General features: G+C 41.2%; 1 protein-coding gene across 9 annotated transcripts; it reads right to left on the bottom strand.

Moving 5' to 3' along the window:
* Window positions 1–38: 38 nt before the first annotated feature.
* On the bottom strand, window positions 39–11,123 carry RNF146 (ring finger protein 146). 9 transcript variants are annotated; one of them, XM_031504379.3, is made up of 4 exons: window positions 10,297–10,424; window positions 6,590–6,654; window positions 5,246–5,402; window positions 39–1,808 (listed from the first exon to the last, which is right to left on the bottom strand). In XM_031504379.3, the coding sequence occupies exon 4, from the start codon at window positions 1,805–1,807 to the stop codon at window positions 749–751; it is 1,059 nt and encodes a 352-aa protein (XP_031360239.1). In that variant the 5' UTR covers window position 1,808; window positions 5,246–5,402; window positions 6,590–6,654; window positions 10,297–10,424; the 3' UTR covers window positions 39–748. The 9 variants fall into 9 exon arrangements, with proteins under 9 accessions (XP_031360239.1, XP_077638352.1, XP_085431252.1 ...); XM_077782226.2 differs by lacking the exons at window positions 6,590–6,654; window positions 10,297–10,424 and adding an exon at window positions 10,974–11,107; XM_085575126.1 differs by lacking the exons at window positions 6,590–6,654; window positions 10,297–10,424 and adding an exon at window positions 10,804–10,916.
* Window positions 11,124–21,465: the final 10,342 nt, after the last annotated feature.

The following is a 21,465-nucleotide window of genomic DNA, read 5'->3' as shown; positions in this document are numbered from 1 at the left end:
CGTGAAGTTCAATTAAACTGGAAACATATCTGACACTGTTACTGATAAAATGTAGTTTTATTAAATTATAAATTCTGTAACAAAAACAAGACAGATCAAGAAAGATCTCAAAAAACAAAACTACAAGGACTAGATGGCAAAGCCAGTGAAAAAGCCATGGAGAGTGTAAAGGTAAGGATTTGCAACACAAGTTAACAGCATTTTTACATTTCCATTGAAAGAAGGTAAATGATTGCTCTTGTCTAGTAAAAACACATTTTAACTCCAAACTCACATCTATTTTCTCACATTAAATTAAGCATCCTGCTCATACCCAACACCTTGCCTGATTCCACATAGCTTAAGTGTTCTTTTCATACATCAATCCATGCAGAAAGTAGTAAGACACTTAATGCAACAGTCAGATAATGAAGACAATTCAAGTTGTACAGTAGATATACATTGGCCAAAAAGGGATAGAGTATCTTCAAGGGGAAAATGCTACAAAAAAAACACAAGACATTTTCAAGAAAACTGGGCATTGCTAAATAGCTTTTAAACCATTAACAGGACAACCCAGTTTCCTAGAGTTAAAGAGTCCTCCAGCTGAGACATGTTAAGAGACTTAAGTTAAAACAGGTCAAATCTGTTTTCTCCCCTTTACCCCACCCTCCCACCAAACACACTGCTAGGTTTGAGTGCAATGCCAATGCGGACAGAAAATTTACAGAAAATTACAACTGAATATTTTTTTCACATGGCTCTAGATTTAAACTTCAGTGACTGTGCACTGTCCATCTGGCCTTCTAGATCTTACACTTGTGTTTGCCACCCCACCCCCTGCCCCTGGTCTATCTGCTCCTGCCTGGCTTCCACCAGCACTCAAGTGTCTCTGCTGACCAGAGGATGGGTGTTGCTGAAAGTGGGCAGACACATCCTCACTGTCGCTGCTGGCATCCGATTCGGTCTCCTCAACAGAGGTGTCAGGGGCTGGCACCCTACCAGAAGATGATGATTCGTGGTCTTCTTCTCCCTCTCCCCTGTGACTCCTTTCAGCCATACTGTCTCCATTTATTTGCAAGTGGGCAAAAGAGTTCTCTAGAGAATTGCTTGTATCAGGTGATGGTGTTGAAGGGCTCACGAGCTGACCACCTAGTGCTGGTAGGGGCCTCACAGAAATGGATGCTAGAGGCTGCAAAGCTGCAGCCCCTGGAGTCAGCGTGCTGTCTGCACCATCAGCGGAGCTTTCTCGTGCCAGGCTGACAGTGTTGGTGTCACAGTCCAGCCTCAGCCCAGCCACTCCCTTCTTTGGTATATCTATTATGTCCCGTTTTATTTTTCTGCGACGCCCATGCTCGTTTCTCCTATACTGAACCATATTTTCAAGGTCTGCCACATATAAAAAACCAGCAATTAGCATTTCAGTGCTCTTTTTACCCTTGGAAAAGGCATCTTCCAGCTCTCTGCTGGTACGTTCATCATACTGCCACCAGCCATTTCTACCTTCATAGTACCAAGCGTATTCTCCATTGCCTCTGCTTGCTGCTTTGAGTTCTTCGGGTGACAATAAGGTTGGCTTGTCAAGAAAATCCTCAGGAATCTCCTGCCGGCAGAGTGCACATCGTTTCCCAAGCCAAGAAGCGCCCTTAACACACAGATAGCAGAAAACATGTTTACAGGGCAAACTTACTGGATGGACACACGTTTGCAGACAGATAGCACATTCAGGGACTTGCAGGGAAGGTGCTGCATTGGTACATGACTCATTTGTCTTCCTATTTGTGGGAAGCATGTTGATCGAATGATCTATTTCACCACAGCCAGCCATCCTGCAGAGAATCAAAGAAATTTAAATCAGTTTATTAGGTCAACTTAAACTAGCACCTTGCATCACATTTCACCTCAACATCCACACAATGAGATGTTTATTTCAAAGTAAGGTAAGTTACTGTTTCCTGAGGTGACAAACTACATTGAGTACTGGAAAGATTTCTTTTGCTGATCAACCTTTTATCTGTTAAATGTGCAGCATGTTAACATACCAAGTCAGAAAACAAACTTTGGAATTTTCTCTGTTCATTCACTGAAGTAGAGTTTGTTAATGAACCTTCAGACAATCAGTTACTTTGGTGGTTCTTTCCTTAAGAGGTGACGTAGCTGCAAATTGAACTTAATCTCTCTTCAGACTAGAGGTGATCATCTGTTTGATTAAGGGACTTCCGGAACACTATCTCAGACTAAGTTTACACAATAGAAAATATGCCTGACAGCAGCACCCAGCTGAAGAGTTTCCCCACTCTTTTTCTTAGTTCCCATGCACCATAGTACACTACTCTCAAACTGAGCTCAGAACAATCACAGGGCTGCAGAAAGAACCAGATCTGAAAACTGAGGTGGCCTTTTCAGAAGATACCTTGGACTCCTTTTTCTTAAACATCAAGTGAACTCCCTGATACACACGAGTGTCTCTTGAGAGGAATCACTGCAGACTAGCAGAAGCAGCAGTGGATTGCAGAAGACACACAACTCTGACTTGTTTGGCTTGTGAAGTCATTGCCTTTGCTTTCTCTGGCCATATCTTATTTCTGTTATTGAAGATGATTTTGTAACGATAAGAGAATTGGGAATGCAAAATTTCATCACTTTGGCATTGTGTAGGACTTAAGCAGTTGAAAAATTCTAGCCTAAATATGCAAATGCCTTCTCAACTACATTTTTGCCATGGGAATCTTTCATGGTCTGTTCCATGGTAATTTTCCTTTTATTTATTAGCAATCAAACCCGAATACCAGATACCAAATGAGGGAGGGGAATGGGGCCTAAAAAGGTGCCTTTTTTATTAAAAATCCCCAAGACTGATAATAAACTATACAGCCTTTCAGCAAAAGTAGTCTTTGTTGTACGGGCAGCTAGGAATAGTTAATGCAAAACTACAACAAGCAGGTGGGCCAAAAGGGACCTTTAGATTCACCTAGTCCAGTCTCCTGCTCCACATGGCACCAACACCAAGACTAGCTGTGGCTTTGTCTAGCTGAGTTTTTTTGAAATCTGCAAGGATGGAAATGCCTCAGGCTCCCTGGACAGCTTGTTCTAATGTTGTACACATTTCTAAAAGAATATGTTACCTCAAGAGAAAATGCCTAGTATTACTGTAAAAGCTTCCACTGTTTTAAAAATCTTACAAATATATGCTGAGATTAAACAAAAACTTATGCTTCATTATCTATATTTATCTTTACAATAACATATCATGTGCTATTTACTTAAAAAATTTTTCTCTATGCTGTCTCTTTTTATCACTAAAATTTCCTCTTGAAAGACCAATGCCTCTTTAATCCTTTTTTTATCAAATAATTCTTTTAAAAGCTCTACATCTCAAATACTTTTTCCTGAAGCAGCACAAAATTGTATCCATCTATGTTTCAATTTATATCTGAATTTCTTCTTCTGAGATTAATGACCAATCTGCATAACAGTTCTTAAATCAGCATGCCAGATACACACACAGCATTACCCACCAGCTGGCAATTTTGATTTTACTGCACAGCACACACCTGTGAGATCAATTCTAACAATGTTGTGAACAAGTTGCTTTTTGAAAGCCTCACACTTCTGAGGATATATTTTGTAACAGACTTTTATAGCAAATGTAGCGGTTTATACCAAGAAACTTATTAGAAAAAGGGGAAAATAAAGTCTTTTGAGATTTCAGAATACCACCAACACAACCCAACCATCATTTCAGAACAGAAGAGCTGAAAGAGAAATCCATTTGTTGATTAATTTGTGCTAACCATGGCTGAGGGAAAGGATCTTAAATTTTATGTGTCCCCACAATGAGATAGTACAATGCAAAAAAACCACAGCAGCAGAGATTTTTACTTCCATGCTACAGTTTTATAAAAGGATGCTTCTCCCTCAATATCCGTTACAAAATTATCCTTTTCAGAATAAAAGATAAGATTAAAACAACCTGTAGGTAAGTAATTTCTACACATGTCACCTATCATAATTAAGAGATTGGAAGTGGTTAAAATGCAATGCAGGGATCAAAAAGCAATGCACTTTGACAAACCAAATTGTGATACCATGCGCTAAACTAAAAAGAGTTTACCCTGAGGTAAACTAAAAGAAGAATTAAAAGTTCTCACCTGTTCACCGAAAGCAAAAAATGCTAACATCTGAACATGCTCAATAGGTTGCCCATTAATTTGAGGGATCTTTGGTTCCTTACTAGATCAAGGTAATAATGCAGGATATGAAAAGGAGTAATTTTTTTTTTTAACTTGTATTTGATTTTTAATGACTCTAAGGAAAATGTTATGTATAAAATGAATAAAGCTGGAGGAGCAAACCCTGATCTCTAGAAGTGCTATGCAGGAACATAAAACTCTGATACAATAAGCACAACTGCAGTTGCATGTGCTCAGAATGCAGGACAATTATGCACTTGAAGATTTATATCGACTACACAGGTTCTGTCTCGCTTTTTTTTTTTTTTAATTTACCTTTTTAATACTAAATCTAGGTCATGGAGCTTGTTTATAAGCTGGTAGGAGGATGTACACTGAAGAGGTAATCCTTCAGGACAAACATCTTGGGCTGCTATTCTGCTATGTTATGGCTGTGGAAGCATTTCCACTGCAACTTCATTGTACTAAGAGTTAAACAAAACTAACCACACAGTACTTTTCCTGAAATTAAAAGTAATATTTTATAACAGGGTTCAATCAAAACAGGCTTTATATCAGAACGGTTATCAAATAGGAAAGCTTGATTTTTGGGGGATTGGGTGCCCTTTAAAACACTCGTGGCAACATAGAAAAATCATATTCTTGACTACTGACTAAGAATCAACTAAATTTAAGGCATAATTCTAAAAATAATTTTAAGTATTTAGATTCTCAGTTCAGGTACAAATAAGGGACCAAAAAAAAGCTGAAATCTGCATTTTAACAAATACAGCCTAAAACTGACTGAGACAGAATTAGTCAAAAATCTTGCAAGATCCCACCTCTTGTGGTTTTTATTGGTAATATTAAATAAAACAGTTAATTTCTAAGCTATGGGGTCTTCATCAATACATGAAGTATCAAAGAGGTGATGTGTAACAATTACATGAAAAGACCCCAGGCCTTCTTGGACTCTAATTGAAGAAAATGTAAATTCCCACAAAACCACTTCAAATTCCAGGTCCAATTATAACTGCAACTAAGCAGTCCATCAAGGAGATGACATGTTTAAGTTTAACAAAATAACAGCTTACTTTTGCTTAATAATTTCTACTGAAGCATGCCACAAGACTGAAATGTCCTCTCTTCAAATGTCCCCAGCTAGGACAGCAGGTCCTCCTTCCCAAGGCTGGCTCATTCCTGACTTGTCCTGCTCAGTGGTACACTAGAGCGTTTCAGCTTCTCTGCAAACTAACAGAAGGCAAATAATGCCACCATTACAATGTTGTCCAGACGTACCAGCAAGCAAAGTACAATGCCATGGTTCTGTTACAGAAAGGAAATTACTATGCTTTTATTTACTTCATGCATGTTATTATCAATAAAACTACCACCGGATTTCTGTTTAATTTTTTGTAACCATCAATTTTGATCCACAGTTTTTATTTTTATGTCTAACTCAAACAAATAATCATTTTTCAAGCATTATAAAAGGAAATTATTTTTTACTATAGTAAGTTAATTGCTCATTTTCATAAAGTGACCTCACAAAAGGAGTAATTCAAAAGGAGAAAAAAGACCAAAGTTGGGAGAATGTTATGTTTATGCAAATTTAATCTCTAATAAATGATCCCTAATATTTAGGAACTCTGGAAAGTCACAATGGCTTCCTGATAGTTCTTATAAAACTATCTGTATCATATCATTCCAAAGGACCATCTAGCCATATGTCTTGTCCTGATACAGACTAGTATCAGATGCTTGAGGAAAAAGCAGTGCACACTAACAGCTGAATTCCCCCAAGTCTCCTCCATATTTCAAGCAGAAATTTGCCTCTTCATATTCCAAGGCTGAGAGCCTTGAATCTTCATCCTCTTTTACATAGATCATTGCATCCATTTAATGAATGAACCTTAGAACCACTCAGCACTTTCTTCTTTATAAACCTACATTTGCATGTCCTCATACCAGCTTATAAACAAATATTTGATACCGACCAAGGTAAACAAACAACAATAAAAATTTCCTCTATTTCTTTAAAATGTCCTGATGGGCATTTAATGTGCTGGTGTCCAAGGTTCAACAATGGAAACAGTGCACATGATCTCTAAAAAAGAGGACAAGGATTCAACTTAGCCTCCACACCTCACATGTAATATACTCCTCTTTAGGCTAGAAGATTATGTCAGTCGCAATATATTTGGTGGATGCCACCAACCAGAATCTGAGCCAAGTCACTTCACATGAACGCAATGATCACTAAGTGCCTAACAAATACCTTAAAAGTTCCTACAGCAGGGAGGTAGGAATCTGCAAACTCAGAAAGGGAAGGGAGACCATCACTCTTGCATTCTCACAACCTAAAGACGAAGGTCTTGACCTAAGAGAACCACCTTCAGTGGTTCCTCTGTAAAAAGACAGATGAGCCACAGAATCACCTCTTCTTCCTGGTCTGTAGCTTTCTGGATGGTTCTTAAACATCTTGGACTACAGTTTCCAGTCGCTGCAAAACATTATAATATAGAAATGATTTGAAGTAGACCTGAGAATGTCACCTCTTTGATTTCAATTTGTTCAAGGAAAGAATCATTTCAGCATAAATACAGTGCAGAGCAGACATGTAAGAGTTGAGTAAAGTCAAGGAGTGGTAAATCCCTGAAAGAACATGGAATATTACAGTGTTCTGTGCTACAGTCCTTCATCAAATGATCGACTAGTTATCATTAATAATATTAGAGTGTTCAGATGGCTTCAGTGCATGAAGCATTACTCAAATATGTTATTTTCTTTATAGCTGAGCTCCATGTAACATTTTGTACAGCTATTTTTAGAATGAGCTCCAAAAGAAAAATGCAAAAATTAACAAGCCTATCCACACCTTTTCTCCCCTCATAGTTATAGCAGATTTCCTTTCTTCACATATCTATCTGAAACCAAGAGCAGCAATCGTGTTAGAATTGTGGCTCTACTAATTCGCTGAGACAAGCTACTATGTTTTCTATGATCAAAGAGACAGCTGCAACAAGCTTGATGCTCTGGGTGTGGTATCCAGTCCTTCATCTTGGGAGCTGACTTTCTGTTACTTCAATAGGTATCACCTGAAGTCTTTTATCTACTCCCTCTCATAATGCACTACTAGAGGTAGCGCATCATAAAACCAAATGCTATGTGGAAATGCCAGAAAAAGGCTGGGTCAGTTCTCAGAGATTTCTTAGTAAATAAAAATGCATACACATATTCAAGATATGTAATTATACCTAGAAGAATCCAAGGAAGGCATAATTACAGGATTGTGATAAGGCAACCTTCCAACTGCAGCAAAGGTCTTGAAAAGAACTAGTTCATCCACTGACATCAAGTAACCTCTACATTTCAGGACATTGCTACTCATTTAATAAGCCAGTCTTGAAAATTCTACTAAAGTCTACCTAATGGACTGACAAACACTTGTGGTTACACACATACCCCTTCTTGGATGAAGACTCCTCCTTTGAAGTCATCTAGGTAAAGGCTGTGCTCCATACTTAGCAATTAATTTTCTCTTTTTCCTGTACTACGAGGAGTAACATTATCTGCAGCAACCTGCAGATATCCCTTCCTAAACGCCTGCATCCTATCACATACTGATTGTGAAACTTCAAAGATGCAACTGACAGAAGGACAATGTCACTGATCAGGACTATCCCCATCCAAAATGTGGCTCAACCAGCATGGAACTGTTCTCTTTGTCCCTTTGAAAGTCTCTCTTACTGGGAGAAATTATGTCCACTTCTTCCACGCTTTAAAAATTTGAAGTAGTGAACTTCCTACCAGACCTATCTCCCAAAATGACTTCAGGTTCTCCTTAAAAACAATGTTAAGCTTTTACTAGGTCAGGATAGAATTAAACCATTTTTAGTTAGTTCAGCCAACTGTGCTTGTTTAATTATGAGACAGTAAATTATCAGGCCCAGCACTATTTTCCCACCCCTTATTCCTTTGGGGAAAAAAAACCAGCAACAATCACCCCCCACCACAACTAACAGCCAACACCAACCCACCAAAACCAAAATCAGAAGCATACATATTTAGGAAGCCAGTTCCTATATATTGATGAAGAGTTACCTGTAGTCTTAAACTTTCTCTGTAAGTAAAATCTTAGCTTTTTAAAAACACACAAGTGCAACACTGGTGAATTCAACAAACATCAGCCAAAGACTATTAGACTATTACACGAGTCCTGCTTCAAATAACAGAAATCTAGGAATACTGCAACTCCATACAGAATATTTTAAAATAGCTATCACAAATTCATCATTTCTCCCCTTGAAAACACAGCAGAATTACAGTATTCTTTCACAAGAATTAAATACTTGGATTTTTTTTTCCCATCAAGCTCCCTAACTTCTAACTCAATTTGTGGGTAGGAGGGGAAAATAATCCCCTTAATTCTGCCCTTCCCCATAAGCAACCATGAACCAGACAATGTGGGAAGAAAGAAAGTAGCTATTTTATTTAATGAGAAAAATCACTCTCCTGTCTGATGGTCTCCTAGTGTCAATACACTACTAGTGCAAGGTACCGAGTCTCATCAGATATGTTTAAACCTGTCCCTGATACTAGATAGCACAACAGATAAATAACTCACTGTTTCCTGTGCTTGCCTACTTTTTTCTATCTGTTTCTTAAACCCAGAATATTCTCAGGAATTGCTGATTGTGATGAGGCTTCAAGATGCCTGTCATTCCTAATTGTTGGCTATTGCATATTAGTAAACCCCAACATTTATACATACACTTGGAACTGAATTATAGAAGAATAGTCAAGTGCAGAACAGTCAGCCATTTCAGTATTAAAATACTACATGTATTGAAAATGAGGTTGTTCCCTATGCTACAGTTGGGGCATTGATCTTGAATTTTGAGCATATATCCTATTTCAATCTATTTAACAAATTAACAAATGTTAATTGCTCACTCAAAAGCAAAAGTGCAAAAAATGAAGCAGAAACTGGTTCATCTCAAGTTACCAATGCTTCAGAAACTCAAATAAGTACAGGGACATCTCTTCGTGTACATATATATAGATTTGATTAACATTCACAGAAGAGAGGAAAAAAAATCAATTTCAATATGAGGACTTTTCCAGGACTCACCAGTCAATAAGCTATAAAAATACTGCAATTCCAGCTCTTTAAATAAATGACAATTCAATTACATCTAAATTGATGCAATAATTTTTGAAGGAAACAAGAACAAACTTTTTTTTCCACTCACTACAGATTTTGTGTTATAGCAATTTAAACAACTAGCACTTCATCAGACTTGGAAAGAAACTACTGTATTAAACACACATGACTATAGAATAAGTTCTTGCAAAAACGTTCAATATTTAAGATTTATTCAAAATTCATTTATTCAAATGAAGATTCAGATATTAGCATGTTTTCATTACTATTACACATTCTAATTTTTGGTACTTCATTTCTAGAGATGCTTCAGAATTTATTTTTGAGTAGCCCACCATCCAGAGGCAGCAGCTAATAAAGCAAGAAGGACTGGGTTTTTAGTATTACAGACCTGATAGAAGCAAAACGCTTTAAAGCTCTGCTCCCTACTCCTCCTTGTAATTGTTAATATAACACTGCATATCACACACCAGCAACAAAACCTACAGCGTTTCTCAGGCATATCACTGAAAAGTTGTACTAACATTAAAACCCCCCACAGTTTCAGTTTAACTATTTCACCATTCCGATCGCCTTGTTCGTACAAAAATCTCGCGCTTAGTTAATATTTTACAACAGTTTTTCAGTGGCAGCAACGCGCACCGCACCAAAAGCGAGACCCGTTTTCCCATTTCACGTCCGCTTTCAACATTCCGAAGGGATGCAAAGCAAACACTTGAGCCGAGGCCGTCAAGCACACAGAAACAAAAGCGCTTCCATTAGAACACTTCGCTCCTTCTGTCTGGGTGCCGCTCGGCCGGCGGCAGTGCCCGAGGCCGGCCGGGCACAGCGGGGACACCGGCCGGGCACAGCCGCACATTCAGGCGCTGCACATCGCCCCGGCAATTAGAGCGCTGCGCCTGCTCGGCCAGGGGGTTCCGCCACGGCCAGCGCTCCTGACCTATTTCAATGCACAGCACAACGAAATCCCCGACTCACAGAACCGCAGAACCAATTCGGTTGGAAAAGTCCTCCGGCCACCCAGTCCAGCCCAAGTCCGGGCCCGGTCAGGCACTCTGCGCGCACCTCGCTCCGCACCGCTACAAGGGTAGGAACACGGAAGGGGGCCTGGCCCGGCAGGACGGACCGGGAGCTCTGCCGGCGGTCCCTCCCAGCCCCGCCGTGCGGCCTCGGGCAGGGCTCCGGGCCGGGCTCCCGGCAGGGCTCCCGGCAGGGCTCCGGGCCGGGCTCCGGGCCGGGCTCCGGGCCGGGCTCCGGGCAGGGCTCCGGGCCGGGCTCCCGGCAGGGCTCCGGGCCGGGCTCCGGGCCGGGCTCCGCCGCCGGGCCCCGACACCCGGCACGTGACCCCGCGGGCGGGGCGGCGGCGGGCGACACCCCCGACCCTCCCCGCCGCCAAAACAATACCGGGCAGGGCTCTGCCCGCCGGGCGGCGGCCCCTCGCTCGGCTCAGCCCGGCTCACCCGGCCTTTTGTTCCAGGCACTCACCCGCGCAGGAAGGCCGCGGCGCCCGCTCCAGCCCGGCCGGCGGCGGAGGGGCGAGGGGCGGCCGCGCAGGGGGCGCTGTCGGAGCGGCCTTTGGTGGCCGAGGCCGCCGCCACCGCCGCCTCCCCCGACCGCTCCAGCTCGGGCGCGCCCGCAGCAGCGCGGGGACTCACCCGCCGGGCCGGCCCGCGCCGCTCGCCCCAGCCCCGCTCGGGCCCGCTGCGCTCCGCTCCGCCCGCCGCCACCTGCCGCTCCCTCCGGCCCCGCCGCCGGGACCGCGGGACGCGCCGACGTCACGCGCGGGCCGGGGCGGCCGAACGCGCCACCGTGACGCCGCCGCGGCGGGGGCGGGGCCACGCGCGTGATGGGCGGGCAGGCCGCGCCCCGGCCCCGCGGCGGGGCAATGGCCGGGCTGTGGCCGGGCTGTCATGGCCGGGCTGTCATGGCGGCCCCGCGCGGCGCCCGGGCTGAGGGCGGGTGGGAGCGCCCGGCGGTGGGTGCCTTGCGGGGGAACCTCGCCAGGCGCTCTGGAGGGCCCCGCCTCACACCCGGGGGTCTCCTTCCCAGACCCCCTGCCCAGGTCGTGCCGCCTTGTGGCGGGCTGAGCGTGGCTTTAGGTGCCCTCTAAAGCCGCCCTGGCAGTGCCCTCCGCAGCTTGGCAGGGGTGGGGCGATTTCACGAGAGGCTCGTGGATCAGGACAGGACTAGATGACTCACGAATTGCCGTCGTGGGCAAAAGAATCTTCACGTGAAGAAATTAATTTAATGCCAGTCAGAGCAGGATCATGACAAACCCAAGTCTAAAAACACTATCCTTGCCTGCCTTTCTTTCCCAGCTGATTCTTGGCTTCCCAGTCTTGATTTTTGGGACGCAATCCTTCAGGACCAGATGCTCCAGAGGGTGCCCCCGCAGGGTCACAAGTCCTGCCAGCAAACCTGCTCTGGTGTGGGCTCCTCTCTCCGTGGGGCCACAGATCCTTACAGGAGCCTGCTCCAGCACAGGCTTCCCACAGGGTCACAGCCTCCTTTGGGCACCCACCTGCTCTGCCCTGGGGTCCTCCATGGGCTGGGGTGGATCTGTGCTTCCCCATGGACCTCCCTGTGCTGCGGGGGCACAGCTGCCTCACCATGGTCTGCACCAGGGCTGCATGCTCTGGTCCAGCGTCTGGAGCAGCTCCTCCTCCTTTGGTGTTGGGCTCTACAGAGTTGTTACTCTCACTCCCATTCCACTCTTCATCTTAAATTTTTGTGCAAATTTTTTCCCTTCTTTAATCTGTTATCCCACAGGCACTGTCCCTGTCTCTGATAGGATGAGCCTTGGTCAGAAGTGGACCCATCTTGGAGCTGTCTGGCTTTGGCTCTGTCAGACATGGGGAGCCTGCTGGGAGCTTCTCACTGTAGCCCCCTCCCCAGGCCCCTGTCACTACCAAAACCTTGCCTCACAAACCAAATACATCAGAGATGAAAGGTGTGGAAATGGTGGGAGCCTCAGTGTGTTTATTACCTGGAGCTTTCTGGCCAGAAAAAGTAGGCAGGCACACTTCCTTGGGATTGATTGTTCAAGTGCCTGATGGCAGTGCTGGGGGAGATAAAACTTGCACAGCTCTGTGATGTTTGATTAAAGTGAAAGCAGGTTGCAGTTGCCCTTGTTCCCACCAATGAGGCCAGACAGTGGATTCAGTAGGAGGTATGAACAGTTGCTAGCCTTTCCAGAAACATATTCTGCAGCTCATGGAAACTGCAACTCATTTTTTGCCTGAAAATTTAGGTGGCTTGACAGTCAGACATGTGCCTCATGCTTCTGTGCATTGCCCAGCCATGCTTGAGTGGCTGCAGAGATGGTCACCCATAGGTGAAGATGGACCTCGGCAGGACCCCAATGTAACTGCAGAGGGTCAGAGTATCCCAAGGCTAAGCTGCTCCTGTAGGTGAGGTGCAGGGAGGAAGCCTGTGCCACCTGCTGTTGTCAAATGAGAAGACTGCCATATTAATATTTTAATAAAGCAGGTTGGGGAACAGTAATCCACATATCATTTAGGCTGGAATGGCATTTAGATAGGAAGAGGGACTGTGTGTCCAGGTACTTATTGCACCTAAATGTAAAACTAAATGCTTCAAGATGCAAACTGTCTACCCAAGGGCTTGTTAAAACTAAAGCTACTGTTTGGCTGCTATTTTTGATTTTCAAACCCATGGAAATCACAAGAATCAGAAAACATAAGATATGGCAACTCTAAAAAGACTAAATTCTAAGTATAATCAGGAATACCACAAGAAATGTTGCTGTCAAGACAGCCACAATACACAGAGTATCACCATACAATTTCAGAAGGCTTTAACATTCACCCATAGAGAGTAACACCATACCACATCAGACATCTTCAGGTGTTCACCCATATAGCATAAATCACAGCAAGAGTCTCTGCCCTTCTTGTTCTTTAGCCCAACCTTTTATACTCCTCATCTTCATGCATTGCACCTGTGTGCCCTCTGTTCCCTTTGGTGATTGGTGAGTGCACTTGGCACTCCATGGCTCATTGCTGTCAATGCTGCTCACCTGCTTTTCACAGCTGCAGCCCACTGGGGATGAGGCTCGGCAGCAGCCCCACTCCCAAGTAGCATAAACTGTGTACCTAAAAAGAAATGCATTTTGTTGAATCACATTATTTTCTAAAAGCTGAGAAAAGCCTACCCAAAATTCACACTTTTTAATATAAAATATAAATATTAATATAATATATAATATAAACATTTTAATAAATGTGACATGTTTGCATCCAAGGAAAAGCATTTACGTGGTAACCTATGTTCTATTTAGATAGTGCTGTGTGAGGCTGAGTCAAAGAATAGAGGTTAGGGAAAAGGAAAGGTCTCTTACAGGTAGTGTGGGCTCAGCAACAATAGCCTTAATCCTTTACTGAACCAGACCTTGATCCTGTGGAAGCTATTGAGGCCAAATTCCTGTCGGTTTCTGTTAGAATCTGACCTAAAAAAAGAAAACAGGCTTGTGTTCTTAAGGGATCTAAAGAGTTCAGGCAAAGCTACTCAGACTGCGTGCAGCTTTGTAAGAAAGGCAACACCTTGGGAAGACTGTAATTAGTAAAAAAGAAGTTTGTGGCTGTGTATGCATAGGCTTGTGAATTTCACTGTAGCTGCAGATGGACTGAGAAAATGTGCTTGTGAATGAAAGATTTTATTTTACACTCCATGAGTTATGGAGCAAGCATAGCAATCAAAGGAATATCAGACAGTGCCAAAGATAGTAACCAAAGAATTAAATGCATTGCACCTTACTAGACTAAGGGAATAAGGAGCATGAAGGGGTATTCTAGTTGAATAGATTGCAATAAGGGGATCAGTTCTGGTAATACACATTCTAAAATGTTCCCTACATGGTTATCAATCCATATTACCAGCTTCTGTTTCAGTCAGAACAGGTATAATTTAAATATCTTTTCTTGTGTTTCTGTTTTTGACATGGACACAACCTACTCACTCCACTGATGGCTTTCTTTATGCCTATTACATTGTACTTGTCTGTTACAATTGAAGCCTCCTAAATTGTACATTTTCTCCATTTACTTGCTTCCCATTTCTGTTTTCTGCTATATTTCTCCTTGTGTATTTTTATTGTTGTGAAATTTATGTCTTTTGTTCACCACTAAATTATTAATTAATACAGTGGTTTGAAAAGTAAAGATTCACCAGACTAATTTTTAAAAAACACCACTTCCTTTGCTCAGTGTCTAGTCCCACCATTAATATTTTGCTGTGATGGTGTAAAACTATTAATCCATATGAAAGTGTTTCTAGTTATAAAACATTTTTTTCTGCTTCTTCAAATCTATGTGATACTATACAAACCTTTACAGATGTGCCAACATCTTATATTCCTCAAGAGCTCAATCCTTGCTGCACTTGGTGCAGCTGAGATGAGAGGGGAGAATATCAGTTTCCTTCTGCTGTGGTTTTAAGTCAGTTTATATCAAAGCAGTTTGGGAAGTTGGTGTGGAGGACCTCAAAACTGCTGCAAGTTAATGCTATCGCCAGAAGAGTGGATGATGTGTGCCATGCTCCTGCACCTTCAGCAAATCCTCTGTAAAGACCAGAGAAGGTGCAAAATTGGTAGTGCATTGCACTTGTCTGTTTCTTGCAAGGAGCCAGAGAGGGGTTGAGAATCGAGTTACAATGTGTGAATGTACTAAAGATAAATCTTGATTTTGCTTGAGTGGCACATTTCTTTATGAACCCCCTGTTGCATACCACTCCCTGCATTCCTTTTCCTCTAGGCTGTCCTAAAGCAAGAGATCCCCAATGTTGCAGTGCCATTTTCATTAAAGTAATAAATGTAATACTGTCATCAAAGACTAAGATACACACATTTTCCAGGATTATTTCTTTTTTCAAATTATGTTTATAGTTTTTCACAGTCCAAGACACAAGCTTAATCCTTGTGCTACAAGTGTTTTAAGACAGTGTCAGTGAGACAAAATGACATTTACTTGAACTCTCTTGAAATGCAATTGCAGTTGTGCCAATGATGTATGAAATGCAAGTTGATTGATGGAAGTCCAAAACCTCTTTGGGTTTGCAAGTGTTTTTTTTTAAATTTTGACTCTCTAGAAACTGGTGAGGTTTATGCCTGTTTCAGCAATCTGCATTTACAGTTCTGCTGCACTGCAGCTAAAGTGATTTACAGTTGTTATTTGTAGATTCATAACAAAGTATCAGTTAAAGGCCAAATTGGTGTATGGAAATGCAACTACTCTGCCTCATGGAATATCTGTATTTTGCTTACATAATCTAGATATGTAGACTTCTGCCAAAATGCTGTTATTTAACAGCTTTGGAAGGATTGTGCTGGTTAGTCATGAGAACAATCCCATTTTGCTTTAAAAACAGGAAGCTGAATGATGCTGAGGAGGAGGAGTGGGAGAAGAGAAGCTCAGGGTGAGTTTTTTTACTCAGTTCTCTCAATCTGTTACTTTTACTGTATCTGTACCCGTTCTGTCTGTGAACTCCCAATGAGACATTCTGATTCTTTTGTTTTCATTTAGTGGCATTAAAAAATTCCACACAGCATACAAAACAAATTTATTTTATTGCCCCAGTTGGCAGGCAAGGTAACATTTTCTTTTGCCAATAAGTAAACATTGACTTTTTCCATTATCCCAGCTGTCAAAATCATATCACAGTATATGTTGCTGTGGAATTGAAGTCATCCATATGGTGATGCAGACAAGCAGAAAAATCCCACCACAAAACAGTTATTGCATTACAATACAGTGTGTTTAAATCTTTCAGTTTTTCAGGCAGCAAGTTTGCAGAATTAAAACCTTCTTTTCCCAAAAGCAAATCTTGTGCCTTATTCTCATCATCACTTGAATCCCTTTCTCTTTGACATCTTCCCTATCAAGCAGGGGAGCAACTAAACTCATAAAAAAAAGAGAATTTTGGGATCTTCAAAATCATGATGTTTACAAAATTTATAATATTAGATTTTTTTTTTTAATTTGCCCCCAGGTTTTACATTTGTAAGACTTAACAGTTAACATATAACTGCACATAAAATGTCTCTCTGTAGCTATAAGGCAAGCTTTATTTTAACTTTATTGAGCTGAAATTCTTGCATAATCATACATCTTCAGAAATGAAATCTTGAAAACTAGCTGGAGTCAGAAGATTCTTGATATATGGAAAAACACTTAATCACAAGGAGGAGGTAGTGCACTCATGCTGTATTTTATTTTAGTGAAAGGAAAGCAAACTATTAAAAAAAAATGCTGTTGTCACCTTCATCTTTAATTTTAAAAAATAGTGAATGTGCAATTGCAATTTCCATTTGTATCACTAGATGGTATATGGTAACTGTGGGGAAGCTGGATTCTTAAAAAATGGATAGAGGATAGGTACCGTTGTCTCTCCTGATCCAGATGTTGCACTGATCAGACTCCTTGCTTACAGAGGGAATGCCTGCAAAGCTGTTCCTGACACCTAAAACTGCTCTTTGTTGTACCAAACCTCTGGCTCTGTTATAGGCAATGTCAAAGCTTACTGAGTGATTCTGTGCTCATGTTTTCTGGGAAACTGCAAAATACTTAGGCATCAAACTCAGAATTACATTTTTGAAAAGGGGAACTCTATATTAAAATGCTTGAAAACACCCACACTTTATTGGAAAGTTAGCAAAGTTTTCAAACATTGTGGATCAGACCCTCTGAGCTACCTGCTGATGAGTGATCAGTAGGTGTAAAATTCCATATGGAGACAGAACCAATGGAAGTTTAGGTTTGTACTTTTAGTTATAACAATATGAACTACCATATAGTTTCCATGCAAGGACCTATTTTTACACTAGAGGGCATATTTTTATTTTCTCAGGTAATATTTTTGAATGCTACATTATCACCATCAAAACAGCATCTCCTACAGTAATTATATATATTTAAAATATGCTAGTATAAAATATTTGCTAGAATTTTATAAAAGAACCAAGAACATTTTATGCTGTTCCATTTGGATTAACAGTTCAAAAGCTTAAATTGAGCTATTTCCATGTAGTTGCTGTAGTAGTCCATGACGTTGTAGTTTGAAAATTATCAATTCAAAATTAAAACTTTCCTGGATGACTCTGTCCTCTGGACTTTAGTTGTGTGAAAAAGATATAATAAGTAAAATTTATAGAGAAAATTCCACAGTTCAATCTTATTTCTCCTGTTCTATAGGACCTAAGAATTTCTTAGTGCTTTTTAGAAAAAAAGGTGTTCAGTTTTCAGAAAAAAAGGGTGTCCAGCTGCTTTGCTATTTGGTGGCTTGTGCTTTTTGCAATCCCTTGGTCTCTTGTATGCTTACACTCTGTGGCTTTCTGGGTGAGAGACCCATTATGATGGGCAGTATCATCTGAAATTTTCATAATTGTTTCTCACAGTGTCACCAGATTCCCCAGCAGTAGGAAATGCTGTGGAGAGGGACTCAGTATGCGGAGCTCTGTTCTTCACAGCCTGACCCTGCTGGGCCTTTGCTCCCCTTGGTCTTCTCCGCAGTGTGTGGCAGTGTGTTTTGCTCTCCAAAAAGAACAAAAAGAGGATGGAGCTGTTATGGTAAAATCTTGGTAGGAAAAGCAATTTCAGTCAATGCTTAAATAATTTTTCTAATTGCAATTTGATGGTTATCACCTCTAGGAGCCATACAGAGTGAGACAGTAGTGTTTCTTTCATCTGTAATATTACCTTTGCATTATTACCTTAATGCATAGGTAATATTACACATGGAAGAAACACTACCACTTGCTTTTGCATCTGTCTAATAAAGTGTTCTGAGACACTATGACAGCATTACACAGAAATTTCTTAGTGGCATTAAACTTTGAGATGACAGGAGTTCATTGAGGATTCGATGCATGCATTAATGAGTAATGCTGTACTGCCTGTTATATCTTTGCATTTGATTAACAAATTCAGTAAGGGGAGATAGTGTCCATAAGCTGATAAAAGGATGTTCAGCATAGCTTGGAAAATAAATAATACAGTCAAAATTTAATAATTCTGATAACCCACACAGCCCCCAGGCCAGTACTTAGATACCTTACGTATTGCAAGTAGTTTCATTAGATCCATCAGGATAGACCTCCCATATGTCTGTGAATATCAGTGTGTGAATATCAGTGTGTGTTTAACTGCCTGCTACCTGCAACCCACTTCGACTGGCCCAGGGTGCACGTGCAGTTTTATGCCTTCTCCTATAGAAGGGAATGGTTTGAAAACATGACAGTGCAATTAACCCCTCTGTAGATCTTCTCTGAGGGACTGAGAATGACAAATTTACATCCTGGTTTAATTTGCTGCCAGACTGGTTTAGAAATGCAATAAGCAGGCTGCCCTGATAGGATCATTTGTCAGAAAGAGGTGCTTCAAGAGACGATAAATGACTTGTAATCTCAAAAGAGAAGGGGTGCATTTTCTGCAGCCTAGAGTGCAAAGCCCTTTCCTTCTGTATGCTTAATCCCTTAGCTTCAGCCATTTCCGTCTCATTCAGTTAGGTTTAATAGTCTGAGCTGTTCTGATTGAGTTCATTTCAGTTCTGTGGATTTCATAGGATCACAAAAATTAGCTGCAATGATACTATATCCTCTCTCTGAACCCAAAGTAAGAGAGCAGGCAAAAGAAAATGGAAGGCAGGAAAGTTCACAAAAGGATCACAGAACATTTAGGATCCCAAATTTGCCCAATCAGTGGTCATTTTAACTAGCTATGAAATGAACTATAATACTGACCTGTTTTACAGGGATTTTATCAGGATTCATTAGATAAAGTACTTTGAAGACAGAAACTACAAAGGGGTAATATTCTGCTGACCTCAAAATCCTCTCCAGGTTCCTAAGTGTTAGTAGGTGACTCTCTGGGTAAAACAGCTGTTTTCAATCTTCAGTTATGTATAATTTATTATGCATACAATAAATTATTATATCTATTATGTATGCTTGAGTTTATTTCTGCTTAGGTTTTCTCTGAAGCATTTTTTCTTCTCTTTAGTTTGGTTGATAGGATCTCAAGATGAAATTAATTTCTTCAGTTTGTGGTGGGGCTACCCTGGGGATGATTCACTTGAGAGTGACCAGTGTGTGCACCAGTGCATAATTACTGATCTCACTGGAATTTAAAAGTGCTATTCCAGGGCTTCTTGTGTGAATTAGGTCTCTTGGTACATCTATAATGTTAGCTTGGAGTTTGTTTGTGGTTTAGGTCTGTTTTATCATCCTGAAAATCTTCTGATGTATTAATGCAGTATTAATTTTCAAGAGTATGTATTCTGTTAAAGGGCTAAAGTAAGTAGAGCAGACATTTTGTTATTTCATTTGAAGTCGTCACAAGACCTGCATTTCTAGAAGTGTTCTTATTTCAATGCAGAGCATTGAAAGCTGGGGGGAAAAGGCTATGGAATAAGATGTTCTTGCTTCTTGGCTTCCAGCAGTGCTGATAAAAGCTCATGAGGGGTTCATATTAGAAATAGATGAGTCTCAGTTCACCACTCTTCCTGGTTTTGGGTAGGATGCCACTTTGGACTCAATTCTGGCCATTTTTCTTGCTGAGTAGCACTTAACTGTAGAATTATTTTCACTGATATCAGTTAAATAATTCGGTTGTATGATGATCACTTCTTTCACTGTTGTTCTCTCTTCAGGGAATTTGTGGTAGGCTCTTTAAAGTTCAGATAAAGAAAATGGCTACACTATTTCCAGTAACTTTGAAATGAGCTCTGAAAAATCTAACTTTTAAATTTCTCCATTTTGTGTCACCACTGAGCACTACTGCCTGGTAGCTGTGTATTACCTTATATCACAGTGACCCACTCCCAGCCAGTAGAGCACAGTGCCATTCCATGGAGTTAGCAAATTTTCAGCTACTCACATCAGCAATGAGTAATGTGTAGCTTTTAAAGTACACAAGTATGTGATTGGCAAGATGAGTAGGTTGTATTTTCCAATTTTATAAATTGCTGGATTTATATGAGGGCTGATCTATTTACCTGGGGCCTAAAGACTGCCCCCATTATTCCTTTTTACCAGGATGCTGGAACTATGTTATTCCACTGATCCTGTATTAAATTCACTGCTGTATAACTAACTCCTTGAGTTCTAGTGAAGTGACACTGGTCTACACCATCCACAGACTCATTTGTATGATTTCATCCAAGATTCAAACACAGTTGGATAGTGAAACAAAGTTGAAGTGTAATGTAATGGTTTAAAGAGTGAGCAGTAAGGCTAGAAAAGGTGACCAGATATGAATGAATGAATGAATGAACTTAATTGGGATTCTTATTAAAGACTCTGCAAGGCTGTAGATTTCAAAGATGAGGCCGTACATTTTACAGAAGGCATAATGCTTGGTTTGAGCAGAGATGATGAATTAATCTGTACTTCCGTTTGAGTTTCCATGGAGTGAAAGGTATCTATGTATTTTTAATAAATGTGTGCAGTTGTATCCATCCTCATGTATGCAGTTGATGATACATTGTGCTTTGTGTTGTGTAGCAAATTTCTGCGATGCTTAGGCCCAGCAAAGTAGATGTTCTGTGTAGGTTCAGGTAAGTTAGTGCTGGTGGTTTTGGTTCAGCTTGACGTGATATCCATTAATTATGTTGATGGAGCAATTATTTGCACCATGTAGCTTACTACACCTCATTACTCCCACCTCAGTTTCTAGTTTGCTATAAAATAACAGCAGGAGGGATAAGTTACAGAACTCTGTGGGAGAAGAAGAAGGCTTTGCCAGATTTGCAGAGGAATATTCAGGACTCAGGGTATCTGGATAGGTGTGATGGGCAGTTAGCAATTGCTGGGTATATGCAGAAGCTGGATATTTCTGCTGAAAAGGTTAGCAGTGGTATATGATTACTCATTCTATAGCTCTGATATTATCAGGCTTCATTCTTCAGTGGGGCACATAGTATCTGTCATTGTTCCTCTTTGGTAACTGAAAAGCTGCTGATTCTTCTTCAGGAGCCCAGGTTCTGTGGCATTGTTTTTTCATTATCTCCAACAATGGGATTCAAAACTCTTGTAACTAAAATAAAACTGGGAGAAAACTTACAGCTTTACACAGAACAAGAACTTATAAAGGAACATTCTTTGACTGATCACTCAGCTAAAATGCAGTAGCAGTC

The sequence above is a fragment of the Lonchura striata genome, chromosome 3 (genome assembly GCF_050655825.1).
Source record: "Lonchura striata isolate lonStrDom1 chromosome 3, ASM5065582v1, whole genome shotgun sequence".
NCBI classification, from domain to species: Eukaryota; Metazoa; Chordata; class Aves; order Passeriformes; family Estrildidae; genus Lonchura; species Lonchura striata.
This window is presented reverse-complemented; position numbering and strand designations above follow the sequence as displayed.

What these genes read in the sequence shown, in the direction of transcription:
- RNF146 (XM_077782225.2), bottom strand. Translation starts at nt 1,807, where the DNA reads ATGGCTGGCTGTGGTGAAATAGATCATTCGATCAACATGCTTCCCACA.